Source organism: Trichoderma evansii (assembly GCF_050947405.1).
Source record: "Trichoderma evansii strain SZMC 28006 chromosome Unknown GGI43scaffold_19, whole genome shotgun sequence".
NCBI classification, from domain to species: Eukaryota; Fungi; Ascomycota; class Sordariomycetes; order Hypocreales; family Hypocreaceae; genus Trichoderma; species Trichoderma evansii.
This window is the reverse complement of record NW_028145187.1, coordinates 593,851-608,553: the sequence shown is the minus strand read 5'-3', so window position 1 is coordinate 608,553 and position 14,703 is coordinate 593,851. Positions and strand designations below refer to the sequence as shown.

The window sequence follows — 14,703 nt, the reverse complement described above, 5'->3', positions numbered from 1 at the left end:
TCATCACGAGCTAGTGTTGAATTTCGATATCTATGCTCAATACAATTGGACGCTTCGAACCCCTCCCACATGCCGTGCCGCTATTTTGCTACTAAAATGCTAATCTCCTCACTCTTTTCAGCGGACCTGCACAGGCCGAAAGTCGACACACGCAGGGCAAATATACATAACGATATTATGCTCTATGCGGGGGAAAGTATAAACTCTAGAATATCGGTACTGAATCATACTACCGCTCACTAACAGAAAACCGCTTAAATGGCTAAATCACACGCGGTCCACAGCTTCCGCCAAGAAACACATGCAGGGCAGGAGAGGGAGTTCCCCACACTTCAAATTTAGATCGGAGAACACGCAGGGCAGAAGCTGAAAGGAACAGAGGGAGAAAGTTGCTAATGGGTCAGAATACCGGGTGGCGAATGAGTTGGTGTGGAATGCACGCAGGGGATTAGATGGGAATAACATATTTTGAGTTTAAAAGGTGGTTGCAATTTTGCATTTTTGCATTCTATTGCACAAAGAGCGATGGTTAGCGTGCAGGGTTGACCATCATGAAGACGGGTGGTCTATCTGTGGTATGTAGGAGTTTAATAGCCATGATAATTACAACTTACATGAATCGTGTAGTCAAATGAAAGAAGGCATGATGGAAGCCAATATTATCGGTACAAGATATTGGACTGATGCGGAAATAATTGATTGAGCTCGTAAACTGTTGACCGTCGTAATCGTACGGTACTTCGATCCGAACTTCCATGTGGCTGGGAGGCGGCGAGACGGACTAACGCCATGGTGCTATTTTGAACGAGCCGGACCAGAACCTGGGGTTTTGTGGAACTCTATTGAACCCCATGGGGGGTAATGACTCTACCCGTAACACGATAGTCATAATGAGCATATTTTAAAAACATATAAATATTGCTCTTGAGTGCATCTGAAACCGATTCGTTTCCGTATAGACGGCAGCATAACACTGCATCGAAGATTGATCGCTAGAATTTGATGAATATCTGCCCATCATGGCCCATTCACCAGATTCGAAGCCTCCCAAGGATGAGTTTATTTCCTACGTTGAGCACTCTAGCCCCAGCCTTGCCAACAATGTCAACGCCAAGTAAGTTTGTATCATTTTCTATTCTCACAAGGCCTCAGTTAACAATTTGTTAGGATTTGGAACCCTTTGATGGGAATATCCAAGGATAACCTGCAATCTCAAGTTAGAGCCTTCTGCAGAGAGTATGGCTTTGAAGACAAGGAAGACATCTTCTTCCGAGGTGCTTTGGCAGCCCAGAATCCAAGAGACTACGAGGATATTCCAGAGCTGACAGACGATGACAAGTATTGGCTGAGGCGCGAAGTCACTAACCGGTGGCATCTGCCCAAGGCTCTTTACTATACCATCGCTCTTTGCTCCCTCGGATCAGCAATCCAAGGCTGGGATAACACCGGTGCCAACGGCGCAAATTTGTCATTTCCCCAGGAATTTGGCATTGAAGACAACGGTTGGCTCGTCGGCGTCATCAACTCAGGCCCGACTCTCTTTGGCCTCCTCAGCGCATGGGCCGCTGACCCAGTGAATAACCTTCTTGGCCGCCGGGGAACGGTCTTCGTCACAGGCCTCTTCTGTATATTTCCTGTCTTAGCGCAAGCGTTCACGCAGAATTGGTGGGGTCTAATGATCTGCCGCTTGTTTATGGGCCTTGGAATGGGTATCAAGATCTCAACAATCCCTGTATTTTCGGCAGAGGTCGCACCGGCATCCATTCGTGGTGGACTAGTCACCAGCTTTCAACTTTGGGTATCATTCGGCATGCTTGTGGGATACTGCTGCAATTTGATCTTCTATCGGGTTGGGAAGTTGGCTTGGAGGTTTCAGCTCGCAGCTGCTTTTGCACCGGCCATTCCTATTGTGATTTTTGTGTGGTTCTGTCCCGGTATGGCCACTATTCCTTCATCGCCAAACATCCATTGGAAGAGTAAAAGCTGACAATTGTATATAGAATCCCCTCGATGGCTGATGAAAAAGGGACGATATACCGATTCATTCCAATCATTTTGTCGATTAAGGAATACTGAGATGCAGGCGGCAAGGGAGTTGTATTATGCCCACTGCCAAGTGATGGAGGAGAGAGATGCTTTTGCCGGTGTCAGCTACTGGCACCGAGCTTGGGAGTTATTCTCTGTGCCTCGATTGCGGCGTGCGGTTGTTGCCAGTGGATGGATCGTCATCAGTCAACAGTTCTCTGGAATCAACATGTAAGTGGCTATATTTCATCAGATGAAAAATTGAATACTGACTGTGTGTTACAAAGTATGGCCTTCTACAGCTCAACAATTTTCGTTGAGGCAGGCTACTCGACTCTTAGCAGCCTGCTAGCTTCGTTGGGTTTCGGCCTCGTTCTTTTTGTCTTCGCTTTCCCGGCAGTCTACACCATGGATACTTTTGGTCGCCGAAATTTACTTCTAACAACATTCCCAAATATGGCCTGGTGTCTTCTTGCTGCCGGACTTTGTTTCCTGATGTCAACTGACAACAGCGCTCGGATTCCCTGCATTGCTTTCTTCATTTATCTCTTCACTGCTTTCTATGGACCTGGTAAGTACAATCTCGTAAATAAAAATGGACAAATCGCTAAATATCATCAAGGCATTGGTCCGTTACCCTCAATTTACTTTTCTGAGGCATTCCCTCTGTCTCATCGTGAGCTTGGCGCCGGTTTGACTATCTGCATCAATAATGCAGTTGGCAGCGCTCTGGGTCTTACTTTCCCTTCTACCTTGAAAAATCTTGGACCTACCGGTGCATTTGGATTATACGCAGGATTAAACATGTTTGCATTCATCGTCATATTTTTCATCGTTCCTGAAACAAAGTATGTTTCGTCTCAACTACTCCAACACATCATATACAATCGCTAAATTGAGTATAGGAAACGCACGTTGGAAGAACTCGACTATATATTTGGTGTACCAACACGGCGCCATATTTCTTACCAAGTAGGTACTTGGCTACCTTGGTTCATTAAAAAGTACATCTTTTTCCAGCGCAAAGCGAAGCTTGAGCCTCTGTATAAGCTGGATGGCGTCGACACACCAAGCGCATAGGAAGGGGGGTTCGTCAAACCAAAAAAAAAAAAAAAAAAAAATGAGTTTCAATTTCGTTGGCTCAAATTGGCAATATGAATTATTAATTAGCTAGTTGGTTAGTTTTAAGTTAGTTTAAAGAGTAATTGAAAGAATATTTTGCAAGCAAGGTAGCCCAATCATTAGTCTCTTCTCACATGCCTTACAATTTGTAAGTCTTTACCAGTTAGTTTTGAGCTCACCATGAGACCCAGTTAGAGAACACGCCTCTTTGCTAGCCTAGACGCTTCTAGAGGATCGGCGCATGGCAGCTAGTTATAAGCTTCTTACACTTACTATAAAACTTAACCTTGAAGTTGAATCGCAATGTCCATCCTTGTACGCCGAATTATGTCAGCCTAGATATTGATGGAGGGCTAGTCGTTTGGGCAAAACTTAAGCTGCATGGGAGACTTTTTTAGGCAGAATACAGCAGCGTAAGTCCGCCTCAAAGGTATAGATGGCGAACTGGCCTCTGTTCGATGCTAATTTCTTTGACCAGGGCTCCTTCATCTGGACCGCCCACTAGATATTAGAGTAGCTATGGCTCTCTCTCACGCCGACGCACCCGCGGAAGCACCAACATAGGATTGGAGGTTCTTCTAGTTCTTCTACCCAAGTATAAATAGGAAAAATTATGATAAATTATTTCGCATCCATTTTTTCCAATTGGCTTATGAAGATTAGAGTGGGTGTCTTCGATATGCCGAAAGGTCATAAATCGGCATTAGGTCGAATTTAAAGTTGAGCACGTATGACAAATTACCACGCTACACGATGCGTCTAGTGAGTTCGATCCATTTCCTTGTCACACTGTATTAAATCTAAGCTTAGCTGGGTCAAGCGCCCAATTTCAGGACCTATGGGCTGCCCGATCAGGGTGCGGAGTCAACTTGAGCCCGCGAGTTGGATCATTATTTACACTGTGTGGCCCTGGGCCACTGCACGATATCTGCACTCGCGGCCCATTCTGAGAGGCGACAAATACCAGGTATCAGATAGATTCATGCGCATAGCATCCTGAAATCATGATGGCTGGCGAAGAAGTCGTTATTCTGAAGGCTAGAGGGCAGAAATCATGCCTCAACTGTAAAAGTATGCTCCCTTGATACTGCTTAGCTTGATTTTGCTCCATAGACTGCGCGAGGAAAACCCCTTTCAGGGCACCGCAACAACTGACAGCTACTAGACCGCAAGATTGCTTGCGACAGGCTGATTCCGGTATGTTCTTCGTGCAAAAGGCGAAAGAAGATCTGTTCTGGCTACGACTACAACCTATCATGGCCTCGTTTGGGCGACGAGCGCCGGGCTGCTACGGCGGATGTTCGGCATCAGAAGTACCAGACCAACACTTTTGCATTCTTGAACACCTCCAGCTGGGACGTCATGCTTTACTATGAGAACTTTGATGCAAAATCTCAATGTGAGCTCTAGATGATTTGGACATGATCTCATTTTTTGTACTGACGATGACTTCATGGGGCAGCGAACAGAGTTGGGATCTGGATACCACCATCGCCAGTCCGCTCACCGAAGCTCCCGCGATTCGGGACTAACAAATTCCCCATATGTAAGTCATATCCAGTATCGTCGAGATTTTCGTTCAAACCTAACCATGCACAATCGATTAGACGATAGTGAAATCTCGTCGGCTGTTCGACTGATTACCTCTCGAGGTGATCTCCGACAGGATGTATGTGGCCTTCTGCGCCGCATGTCGCTCACGGATGATGGCGTTTCGTCTCTTGCTGTTCGCTACGCTATGAATGCCATTTCATATCTCTATCTCAAAAAGGCGGATGAAGCAACGCTGCATCAAATGCATGCTGTTGCGGCATTGCAAGGCGCAATTGATCGTATTAAAGATCCCAGGTGCAGAGCTCAAGCTATTGCTGCAAGCTTGCTCCTAAGTCTGTACGAGGTCTGTAGTGACTTGGCCACCCTCACGTGTCGGTGGAAATACTCATCTATTTTTAGGTGCTCTGTCCAAGCGGCAAGACGACCGTCTGGTCCGTACATTTTGATGGCTGTATGACCATCGTCAAGTCGAGCTATCAAGGCCGTCGAGAGATTGAAGGTGAACACGCGGTTCTCTTGGACTGGGTATTTTACCACAGTGTGCTCTATAAATTCAGCCTACAACATTGGCAGCAACGCACCCCACAAATGGCAGCAATCGCACAGAGAGACATGTTTATCGCCAAGATTGTCTCTTACGACCATTTTGGCACGGTATAACCCCTCCATTCGCATTGATAATGGATCTATCCAACTAAAGCATAAATAGATCCACAGCACCCTAGGCTGCTCACTTGAGCTTCTAGAATTCCTTAGCCAGGCTATTGACCTTATAAACGACCGAGACGCTTCGGCAGCTCTATCGAAACGCCGCTCACATGCCATCTACGATCTCGAAAGCAGGATTAGAGATATCAATCAACATCCATGCGTTGGAATCGACAGAGAAGACTACCATGTCACCGGAAGCAGGAAGCGCTACGTCACAATTGCTCGCATGTACCAACTTGCAGTCCTCATTTACCTTGATCGAGTGGTCCGCGGGTCGGTTGCCGACTCCCGGCTGTCACGCACTAGTGCCGAAGAAGCGTTTGCTCTGTTGCGTGATCTCGGATTGTGTGAGAGGCCGTTTATCATGATCATGTTAGCTTTGCAAGCAGAGGGCGACAGCGACAGGCTACTAGTTCTTTCAGCGCTGGAAAACGCAATCAATGAGAGACCGCTAAGCAATCTGACCTCTACGGAGCATATCATAAGAAGCATCTGGGCTCAACAAGACCTCCAAGGCAATGAACAAGCGGATGCATCCGCCATACTCAACACCATCGTCAGCTCTTATGACATTCCTCCTTCTTTCACTTGAGCCGACGAAGCCGGGCCACTATAAACAACAGCGCTCCGCGTTCTGAGGCCCGAGATTGCCGTTGGCGCGCCCCAATAATGGCCAAATGCACTTGAGAAACCAATGGAATTTTCTATCGGAGCCTAATGTCGGTCAAGCAATCGGAAGACTCCCGGTGGCCCTATCACGAAACGAACGTCTGTGCTAGTGATTTCAGGGAAGATTCAACAAACTTGCGGCTGTTCAATAAGAGACGACTATACTCCGTAATTGTGCAACATTACGCTAATCTTCCAGAAAAATTCGTTGGGAAATTCTCCGATTCCCCGCTGGGTGGCACCAACTCAACTTTGCGTTTGTACGAATCCCCAATATCCAGCTTTGACGCGGTCATCTCACATGGCGGAACGGTTTCGGCGTCAGCTGTCGCACTACGAGACGCACTATGGATGGGTGGGGGAGATTTTTATAGCCTCTGATGCCTGATCCCCGCACCGGATATCGTTCCTATTTGTCGGGGAATAGCGGGTTTGCAGCGGTGAACGGAGCCCAGCCCCCAGCTTGGATCCAACGCGATGCTCAAACTTGAGCTTGGACGACATCATATGTTTGGAAGTATTAAAGCTGGAAGGCTCCCAGACAAGGCTGTACTTTTCGTGTTTGACTGCAGCGCAGAAGTTAATGAGACTGGAGCAAAACCTGATATATCAATACCATGTGGCTGCATACGCTGTCCAGCTATGCGAGCTTGTTTCTCGTCGTAGCGGCCTTACCCCCCAACTCAGATGCATCTCAAATCTCCCTGACAAGTGTGTTTCCCATTGCACCCTTGAAAAAAATTTTAAGTAAATATAGTGAATAGTTCACTAATACTTGACAGCACACAGTAAAGGCCATGGACAATGGGCAGACGCATATCGCCGAGCTGAGAAGTTGGTGCAACAAATGACTGTGGAGGAAAAAGCCAACGTCACGCGCGGATTCCACAGTGATAATGTCTGCGCTGGCAACACCGGCTCTATTCCTCGTCTAGGATGGCCCGGTATGTGTGTTCACGATGCTGGAAATGGAGTTCGTGCAACCGACATGGTTAACTCTTATCCATCTGGTATCCATGTCGGCGCAAGCTGGGACCGAAGTCTGACACATAAAAGAGGATTCCACATGGGCAAGGAATTCAAAGCCAAAGGAGGTGAGAAGTTCTGTATTAAGTAAATGATTTAAGCGAGAAAGCCGTATACTAAGCAGAAGCCCCATCAGTCAACGTACCCCTTGGCCCAAACGCTGGCCCATTGGGACGAACGCCTCTAGGTGGCCGGAATTGGGAAGGATTTTCGGTTGATCCATATCTTTCTGGCCAGCTGAATGCTGCAACGATTATCGGGATGCAAGAAGCCGGCGTAATTGCCAATATCAAGGTAAACCTAGATCATATGGATGCTTAGATCACTTGTGCGAAATACTAACCACCATGAATTATAGCATTTTATCGCCAACGAGCAAGAGACACTAAGGCGTCCATATTTTGGTATTGAAGCTGTGTCTGCAAATATTGATGATAAAACTTTACACGAGTATTATCTATGGCCATTCATGGATAGCGTGCATGCTGGTGTGGGATCTGTCATGTGCTCTTACAATAGGATCAACAACACCTACGGATGCAAAAACGATAAGCTGATGAATGGCATCCTTAAAACTGAATTGAAGTTTAAAGGATTCGTTATGCTAGACTGGGACGCACAGCACGATATAGATAGTGCAGAAGCAGGACTAGACATGGTTATGCCTCTTGCTGGCGCGTGGGGCAAGAATTTGACAGATGCGGTTGCGAATGGAACGGTCAGCGAAGCTCGAGTAACCAACATGGCGACACGGTAAGAAACTTTTCTATCGCTGTCTTGAAGTGCCTTTATACTAACTATATGGCTTAAGGATTATTGCTGCATGGTACTTGGTCGGCCAAGACGGCGACAAATTTCCAACTCCGGGTATTGGCCTAAAGCAGCTCACACAGCCCCATGAGAAGATAGATGCACGAGATCCTGCATCAAAGCCCGTAATTTTGGAAGGTGCCATAGCGGGACATGTCTTGGTCAAGAATCTAAACGAGACGTTGCCGTTCAAACAGAGACTCACTATGATATCTGTATTTGGCTATGATGCCACAATCCCGCGTACGAAGAATACCGATCTCTTATTCCAACATGGATACACTTCGTCTCCAGAAATGGGCCAAGCTGTGTTGGGCCATGAAGCTCATTTTGACCAGGCCGCGAGGGGAGGTACAATCGTTACTGGTGGTCGAGCGGGAGCAAATTCACCAGCCTACATTGACGATGTATGTGAATTAATTTCTTCTTTCACTAAAGAACATTGAGTCTCTTTATAGCTAACATTTTCCTAGCCCCTCAGTGCTATTCAACGCCGAGCTCGCGAAAACGGCACTTGGGTAAACTGGGACCTTGACTCTTCCGACCCCGACGTCAATTCTGCTTCCGATGCCTGTCTCGTTTTCATCAATGCCATCGCAACCGAGGGCTGGGACCGTGAAGGTTTGCATGATGATTTCAGCGATGAACTTGTCAAGAATGTGGCCTCCAAATGTTCCAATACCATTGTCGTTATCCACGCTGCAGGTATCCGCCTGGTTGATCAATGGATTGAGCATCCCAACATTACTGCTACCATTATCGCCCATTTGCCTGGTCAGGATAGTGGCGAGGCTCTCGTGAAGCTGCTTTATGGCGAAGCCAATTTTTCAGGCAAGCTGCCTTACACAATCGCAAAGAACGAGAGTGACTACTCAGTATATGCGCCATGCAAGCGTGTTTCTGCAGATGACATTGATCCGCAGTGTGATTTTACAGAAGGTGTATACTTAGATTATCGCGCGTTTGATGCGAAGGATATCGTGCCGCGATTTGAGTTTGGATATGGTCTCAGCTACACGTCTTTCCAATACTCATCCCTGTCCATTAAGCCTTTAGTGCGTCTCTTCAAATCGAAGGGCAATGGCAACAAACTCTGGCAACCTGTGGCGAAAATTTCTGCAACTATTGCCAATAATGGCACTGTGGCTGGACAGGAAGTTGCTCAACTCTATGTGGCTATCCCAAATAGTCCACCGAAGCAACTGCGTGGTTTCTATAAAACGCAGCTATCTCCCCAGATGTCAGAAGTAGTTCATTTTGAGCTTACGAGAAGAGACCTTAGTGTATGGGATGTAGTTTCACAGGCGTGGGTAATCCAAGAGGGAGAGTATAAGATATTTGTTGGAGCGAGTAGCCGAGATATTCGACTACAAGGCGTAGTACGAGTTTCAGATAATTAGTTATATATAACTGTCTAACATCACAACCACTAGTAATATAACTTCAACAAACTGTATTTCAATGTCATATCAAAGTGATTGTGTAAGCACTGGACTAGCTGACTAGATAACTACAATAATAACCAGGTCAAAAGTAGCCAATACTGTTAATACACTCCTAGTTTATATTTACAAACTGACGGTTATCGAGCAATTAAAATTCCATGTCTAGGATCTGGCCACTGAGAAATATACCGAGTGTAGAGTAGCGGTGATTATTATATACTTCTATCGGATGATCTTGCAAGGTGCTATGCAGGTCTAGCTCCTTAGAGTTGTTATTATCTCAGTTTTCGTCTAACACAAAGCGCGCTGCTATCAGTACTGATAAATAAATTACTTAAAACGTAACTTTCTTATTATTAGGTTGCATAGATCTGCTACTAACTCAATAAGCACTAAAATCTTATTTATTCAGCTAGCTCAAATGCAAGATCAAACCGGTAATTTTTATCGCAATTTAATCTTTAGAAATAGAAAAGATTTTACTGTCGGTAATACCAGGTATAAGAATATGTCTAAAGCCGAGATTTATATTAACTCCAGTTCTAGCTACTATAATGTTTGTTGTTATCTTTAAGAAGTGGCCAAATAAAGTCATGTAGAGTATGATTTGTAGGGTCAAATATCAAGTTATATATTTTCTTTTTGCTATTTTCATCTAGAGTTCGATTTAAACTTGTTTTGAGGCTTCAGTGGTGTAGTCGAACGATCAAACGAGCCAATTCACACACCTACGCTTTTATAGAGGCGCTAATGAAGGCCAATTGCTACCACAGGTTGCATATGCAGTCTATGGATCTCAACTCTTGCAAGTCAGGATGCTTCATCGAACTTTTTTGCCATATTGTAATTGTATTTGACTACTACAAATAAACTGCTCCGCAAAGGGCCGAATACTTGTGCCAGAACAGCAGCTGCCATATGGGAATGAACTAATTAGCGACATCTCAAGACACCTTCCTACTACGTACAGACTGCCTCGATACTTACCATAATTAGCCTATGCTTACTATGGAGTGCGCAGCTAATCCACACTATGCAAAGACGCCTATTTCATGCCAAAAAAAAAAAAAATGTCATTTGATAAATATATACGAATGCATACTCGAATGTTACGGACTCTGGAGGAGAGCTTTGCTGAGCTATTCATCATATTTTATATTATTATTTGCTCTTTTCAAGTCTCTCATTCTTGTAAAACTATTAATTAGAACATGCGTGTGCCTTCTACATCCTGGGCGCTATTCTGGCTTGTAGCAGAGAAGTTGATTGGAATATCGGTAGCAGATCATGTCATCCACAAACGCACAACTGAGTCTATGGGTGATTGGGTAAAACTCGGTAACATCAACCCTAGTGGTCCATTGCCTGTACGCATTGCCTTGACTCAGCAAAACCTCGAACAAGGACATCAGTTGCTCATGGAAAGGTTAGGCAGAATCGAGGCCAATTAGTCTTATAATCCTAATATCACTGACTCCCTTCTAGGTCCAACCCTGACTCGCCCAAGTACGGACAGCATATGACTCAAAGCGAAGTAGTTAACCTGTTTGCACCCCATAACGACAGCGTGATTGCAGTTCAAAATTGGTTGGAAGCCGAGGCATCAGTTCGAATCGCGTGTCTCGATCCACCAATCTTCAATGGATATAATTTCATGCTACTGTATCAGAGCTTGAGAAGCTCATCAATGCAACTTATGACGTCTATGAGAACCAGAAAACTGGCACTCGTCAAGTTGGAACGGATGAATACTCCATACCAGCTGCACTTATAGGCCATATCGACTACATTACACCAGCCGTAACAAAATTACAGATTTCTGGAAATGTCAGCGCTCGAAAGATTCGGCGGGGGGCTCATGTACAGAGTCCAGATGATGTGATTCCTGCATTCCCGTTAAGTGGCCCAAACGTCACGAGTAACTGTAGTGATTTCATCATGCCTCAATGTCTTAGCAAGATGTACAACATCCCTCTCGGCGACTCGTCTATTGAGGGCAATGAACTGGGTATCTATGAGCGGCAATCGTACAATCAGACAGTATTGAGCATTTTCTTTGTTAAATTTGCGCCGTAAGCTATCCCAATGCCACAAGCTATGAACTAAGCCACTGACATCCGCCGTAGATACATTCCTACCAATACTACGCCATTATTCGACTCAATTGATGGCGCTCAAAGGTTCAGTAATAATCTGACGTGGACTACGACGTTCGATTCTGAGACCATGCTGGACATAACTACTGCCTATCCGATTGTCTACCCTCAGAACGTCCGTATATATAACGTTGACGACCTCTATTGGCAAGAGTCTTCTCTTCAAGGAACATTTCACACTTTTCTCGACGCTATTGATGGAAGTTACTGCAATCGAACGGCATATAATATTACAGGGGATAGCCCTGACTATGATCCAACTTACCCTTACCCGAATGGCTATATCGGTGACGAGATGTGCGGGGTCTTCAAGCCCACAAACGTCATTTCCATCTCCTGGAGTCCAGAAGAGCAGTATCGTAGCGTAAACTACGATCAGCGCCAGTGTAGCGAGTGGATGAAGCTCAGCCTACAAGGCGTGACGATAGTCGGGGCAACTGGAGATTTTGGCGTTGCTGGCAATGGTGGCAACTGCATTGCGGACGCAAATGGTCATTATAGCATCTTCGATCCATTGGCGCTGACCAATTGCCCTTATGTCCTGGCTGTTGGTTCGACGCAGTTGGCTCCAGGATATTCTGACGGCAGTGAGGGCAACGAAATCGCTACTACCAGTTTCTATTCTAGTGGTGGATTCTCAAACATTTATGGCACTCCAGAGTGGCAAAGAGGCGCCGTGGATACGTACTTTGATGAGAATCCGTCGCCATATAAGTACTACAACACCACATTGAGTCAGAATATCGGTGCCGGCGGCGGTGTCTTCAACCGCGGTGGCCGCGGATTCCCAGATGTCTCTGCAAATGGATATCATGTTGTCAGTGTTGACGTTGATGAAGTTTGGCTCGGTTCGGGCACATCGGCATCAGCCCCGACGTTTGCTGCTATTATTAACCGTATTAACGAAGAACGTTTGAAAGCGGGAAAGCCGACACTCGGATTTATTAGCCCAGCATTATATGCTAATCCTAGCGTCTTAAATGATATTACAGTCGGTAACTCAGCTGGTTGTAAAACGTCTGGCTTTGCAGCTGCCAAAGGTTGGGATCCGGTAACGGGCTTGGGAACTCCAGACTATCCCAAGATGTTAGAATACTTTATGAGCCTGGGTTCAAATTAAACATGGACGGGTGAAAAAGAAGTGAGAAGAGAATCAGCTTAGATACTATATAAGCTAGTAGCCCGTAATAGAAGCTTTAGAATTATCAGTGTCTTTTCATTTATATTTCATTGGATTTGCTAAGTTAGTTATTTTGAAATAGTGATGTAACTCTATGGATGCAACCATTCTCTATTCTTGGACAAATTGATCGCATACCCACCATTAAACGCATAGACCGCGCCGCGTTTCCCTTCATGAAACATGAGCCTCGGCTAAATGCCATCCTAATAGATAGGTTTTCCAACCTAACTCTTACGCTCTTTCTCATTAATGCTTCAATCCGCAGAAAGGATCCCTGTAGAAATATTGACTGAACCCTCTACTCCGCTGGTAGGTAATGGAAGCTCTTGGGAGAGAGGGTGGGGGGGTAATATACTAACTATTTTGTATTTTTTTCTCAGAAAGTGCTTTGTATACCTGAGCCTCCACTTCAGCCCATAGATTGGCGACTTGGCTATCTCCGAATGGAAGTATCTGGGTGCATACCATCCCAGCAACTTCATTTTCTCGATCGCACCACCACCATAAGTTCGCTAATCCAGCCCAGTGAGCTGTTTCGGTAGATCTCCCAGTACTTCCTCCATTGGTCTTCATAAATGTAAGCCCCCAGCCCTGTGGTGGATTTTTGGAGACCGGATGCAGCTCGCCAATTGCGTTGGTCAAATCTGGCTTGGAAGCTGAAATTTTCTGGCGGCTATAATTTGGAAATTGTGGAATCTGGTTTCGGAACATTTCATCCACTGTCTCTTTACGCAGCAACTGAACACCTGTCCGCGGGCAGATACCGCTGTTCAACAAAACAGCCAATACCTCTAATTTTCTCCATTAGATGCCACGATATACCTCAACTGTGAGTCATTAAAGGCAGGGATATGGCTTACTGCAGTATTCTTGGGGCCTTGCAAACATGCTGGCACCACCGCTGTTAAACACCCGGCATGTCTCAGTCGCGTTATCAGGATTAACAACAAGTGGAATTCGAAAAAGGTGATCCCGTGGCCTTATGATGCCATCAGGGGTTCTCGTATGCATATATACAAGTCTATCTTGCATGTCCTTACTAGGAAACATGGACATGTCTTTGATGCCTAGCGGCTCAAAGATATGGTTTTGGAAATATGTATTGAGAGCTAGTCCGCTTATCCGTTCAACAGCTAATCCAGTCCAATCAATTCCCGTCTAATTAATCACGTTAGAAGGTCTTAGATATCATGAAGATGCAAAATCTTTGGACTCGTTAAAGTAAAAGGCAGAAATGTGGACTCACACCGTATTCCCACCTCTCGCCGGGTTGAAATACCAAGGGTAGAGAAATGATATCCTCAATTCTCCCAGAAAATTCATTTGCCTCGGCGGGAAAGGACCAATCCCTTAGCCTCTCATTAAAAAAGGTGTAAGCAAACCCAGAAGTATGGCTCAATAGCATTCGGAGAGTTATTTTTTTTATTTTTGCCTCACAGGTTCCATCGTCACGTAGCACTTGTACTTCTTTAATTTCGGGGATAAGATTTTCAAGGTGATCTCCGTCATCCAGTTTCAGGGCCCCCTGTTCCACAAGCTGCATGCAGCCCAAGCCGGTGAGCATCTTGGTGCTCGATGCAATCCAAAAAATGGTGTCAAGAGTCATTGGATCTTTTGATACCAAACCGCGCTTGCCGGCCGAGGTGCGAATAATTCTTTTCCATCTTTTCCAACAACCACAATTGCGACACCTGGGATATCTTTTTGAGGGTCAAGACAAGCTCTGTCAACTGTGTCTCGGAGACGAAAAAGAGCCTGAGCACTGAAAGACATCTCTAGCAATCAGAATAATCGAGTAAGTGTAATATTAGGGCAAGTGTGCAAGTCTTTTGACGTAATGTGTTTTCCTTTTATCTTTCTTTGACACCTCCGGTTATCTTTGATTCAATTCTATCTATGTGGCAAATGAGGGCCAATCTAGAAAACTTGCCAAGAGGTCTCGCCATCAGGCCCCATGATCATCCAGACATGACGTGCATCTGAATCTGCATTTGTTTCTCAA

At 45.4% G+C, this 14,703-nt stretch overlaps 5 protein-coding genes across 5 annotated transcripts; 4 read left to right on the top strand and 1 right to left on the bottom strand.

The window, feature by feature from the left end:
* Positions 1 to 768: 768 nt before the first annotated feature.
* On the top strand, positions 769 to 3,385 carry GGI43DRAFT_134540 (and other transporter-domain-containing protein). The gene is made up of 6 exons (XM_083199223.1): positions 769 to 1,114; positions 1,168 to 1,934; positions 2,001 to 2,256; positions 2,313 to 2,596; positions 2,648 to 2,873; positions 2,931 to 3,385. Exons 1-6 carry the CDS (start codon positions 1,020 to 1,022, stop codon positions 3,103 to 3,105), a joined length of 1,803 nt encoding a protein of 600 aa, XP_083057939.1. The 5' UTR covers positions 769 to 1,019; the 3' UTR covers positions 3,106 to 3,385.
* A 681-nt stretch (positions 3,386 to 4,066) lies between these two features.
* On the top strand, positions 4,067 to 6,351 carry GGI43DRAFT_134418 (Zn(II)2Cys6 transcription factor). The gene is made up of 6 exons (XM_083199220.1): positions 4,067 to 4,218; positions 4,313 to 4,546; positions 4,610 to 4,693; positions 4,755 to 5,044; positions 5,101 to 5,355; positions 5,411 to 6,351. Exons 1-6 carry the CDS (start codon positions 4,152 to 4,154, stop codon positions 6,002 to 6,004), a joined length of 1,524 nt encoding a protein of 507 aa, XP_083057938.1. The 5' UTR covers positions 4,067 to 4,151; the 3' UTR covers positions 6,005 to 6,351.
* Positions 6,352 to 6,698: 347 nt separating this feature from the next.
* On the top strand, positions 6,699 to 9,317 carry GGI43DRAFT_424708 (beta-glucosidase; the record flags this gene model as incomplete). The annotated part of the gene is made up of 6 exons (XM_083208414.1): positions 6,699 to 6,792; positions 6,864 to 7,175; positions 7,244 to 7,401; positions 7,466 to 7,860; positions 7,919 to 8,324; positions 8,391 to 9,317. 6 exons carry the CDS (start codon positions 6,699 to 6,701, stop codon positions 9,315 to 9,317), a joined length of 2,292 nt encoding a protein of 763 aa, XP_083057937.1.
* A 1,256-nt stretch (positions 9,318 to 10,573) lies between these two features.
* Positions 10,574 to 12,694, top strand: GGI43DRAFT_429334 (S53 family peptidase; the record flags this gene model as incomplete). The annotated part of the gene is made up of 4 exons (XM_083209098.1): positions 10,574 to 10,788; positions 10,848 to 10,968; positions 11,034 to 11,434; positions 11,489 to 12,694. 4 exons carry the CDS (start codon positions 10,574 to 10,576, stop codon positions 12,636 to 12,638), a joined length of 1,887 nt encoding a protein of 628 aa, XP_083057936.1. The 3' UTR covers positions 12,639 to 12,694.
* An 18-nt stretch (positions 12,695 to 12,712) lies between these two features.
* Positions 12,713 to 14,566, bottom strand: GGI43DRAFT_412391 (beta-lactamase/transpeptidase-like protein). The gene is made up of 3 exons (XM_083206836.1): positions 13,948 to 14,566; positions 13,562 to 13,859; positions 12,713 to 13,492 (listed from the first exon to the last, which is right to left on the bottom strand). Exons 1-3 carry the CDS (start codon positions 14,305 to 14,307, stop codon positions 13,056 to 13,058), a joined length of 1,095 nt encoding a protein of 364 aa, XP_083057935.1. The 5' UTR covers positions 14,308 to 14,566; the 3' UTR covers positions 12,713 to 13,055.
* Between the last annotated feature and the right edge of the window lie 137 nt (positions 14,567 to 14,703).

Bases quoted from the DNA above. Each gene is read 5' to 3' on its own strand.
- GGI43DRAFT_134540 (XM_083199223.1), top strand. From the start codon at position 1,020: ATGGCCCATTCACCAGATTCGAAGCCTCCCAAGGATGAGTTTATTTCC. The intron at 1,935-2,000 runs GTATGGCCACTA...AATTGTATATAG, and splicing joins TTTTGTGTGGTTCTGTCCCG to AATCCCCTCGATGGCTGATG. The intron at 2,257-2,312 runs GTAAGTGGCTAT...TGTGTTACAAAG, and splicing joins CAGTTCTCTGGAATCAACAT to TATGGCCTTCTACAGCTCAA.
- GGI43DRAFT_134418 (XM_083199220.1), top strand. From the start codon at position 4,152: ATGATGGCTGGCGAAGAAGTCGTTATTCTGAAGGCTAGAGGGCAGAAA. The intron at 4,219-4,312 runs GTATGCTCCCTT...GACAGCTACTAG, and splicing joins ATCATGCCTCAACTGTAAAA to ACCGCAAGATTGCTTGCGAC. The intron at 5,045-5,100 runs GTCTGTAGTGAC...ATCTATTTTTAG, and splicing joins TGCTCCTAAGTCTGTACGAG to GTGCTCTGTCCAAGCGGCAA.
- GGI43DRAFT_412391 (XM_083206836.1), bottom strand. From the start codon at position 14,307: ATGACTCTTGACACCATTTTTTGGATTGCATCGAGCACCAAGATGCTC. The intron at 13,860-13,947 runs GTGAGTCCACAT...GTGATTAATTAG, and splicing joins GCGAGAGGTGGGAATACGGT to ACGGGAATTGATTGGACTGG. The intron at 13,493-13,561 runs GTAAGCCATATC...GGAGAAAATTAG, and splicing joins AAGGCCCCAAGAATACTGCA to AGGTATTGGCTGTTTTGTTG.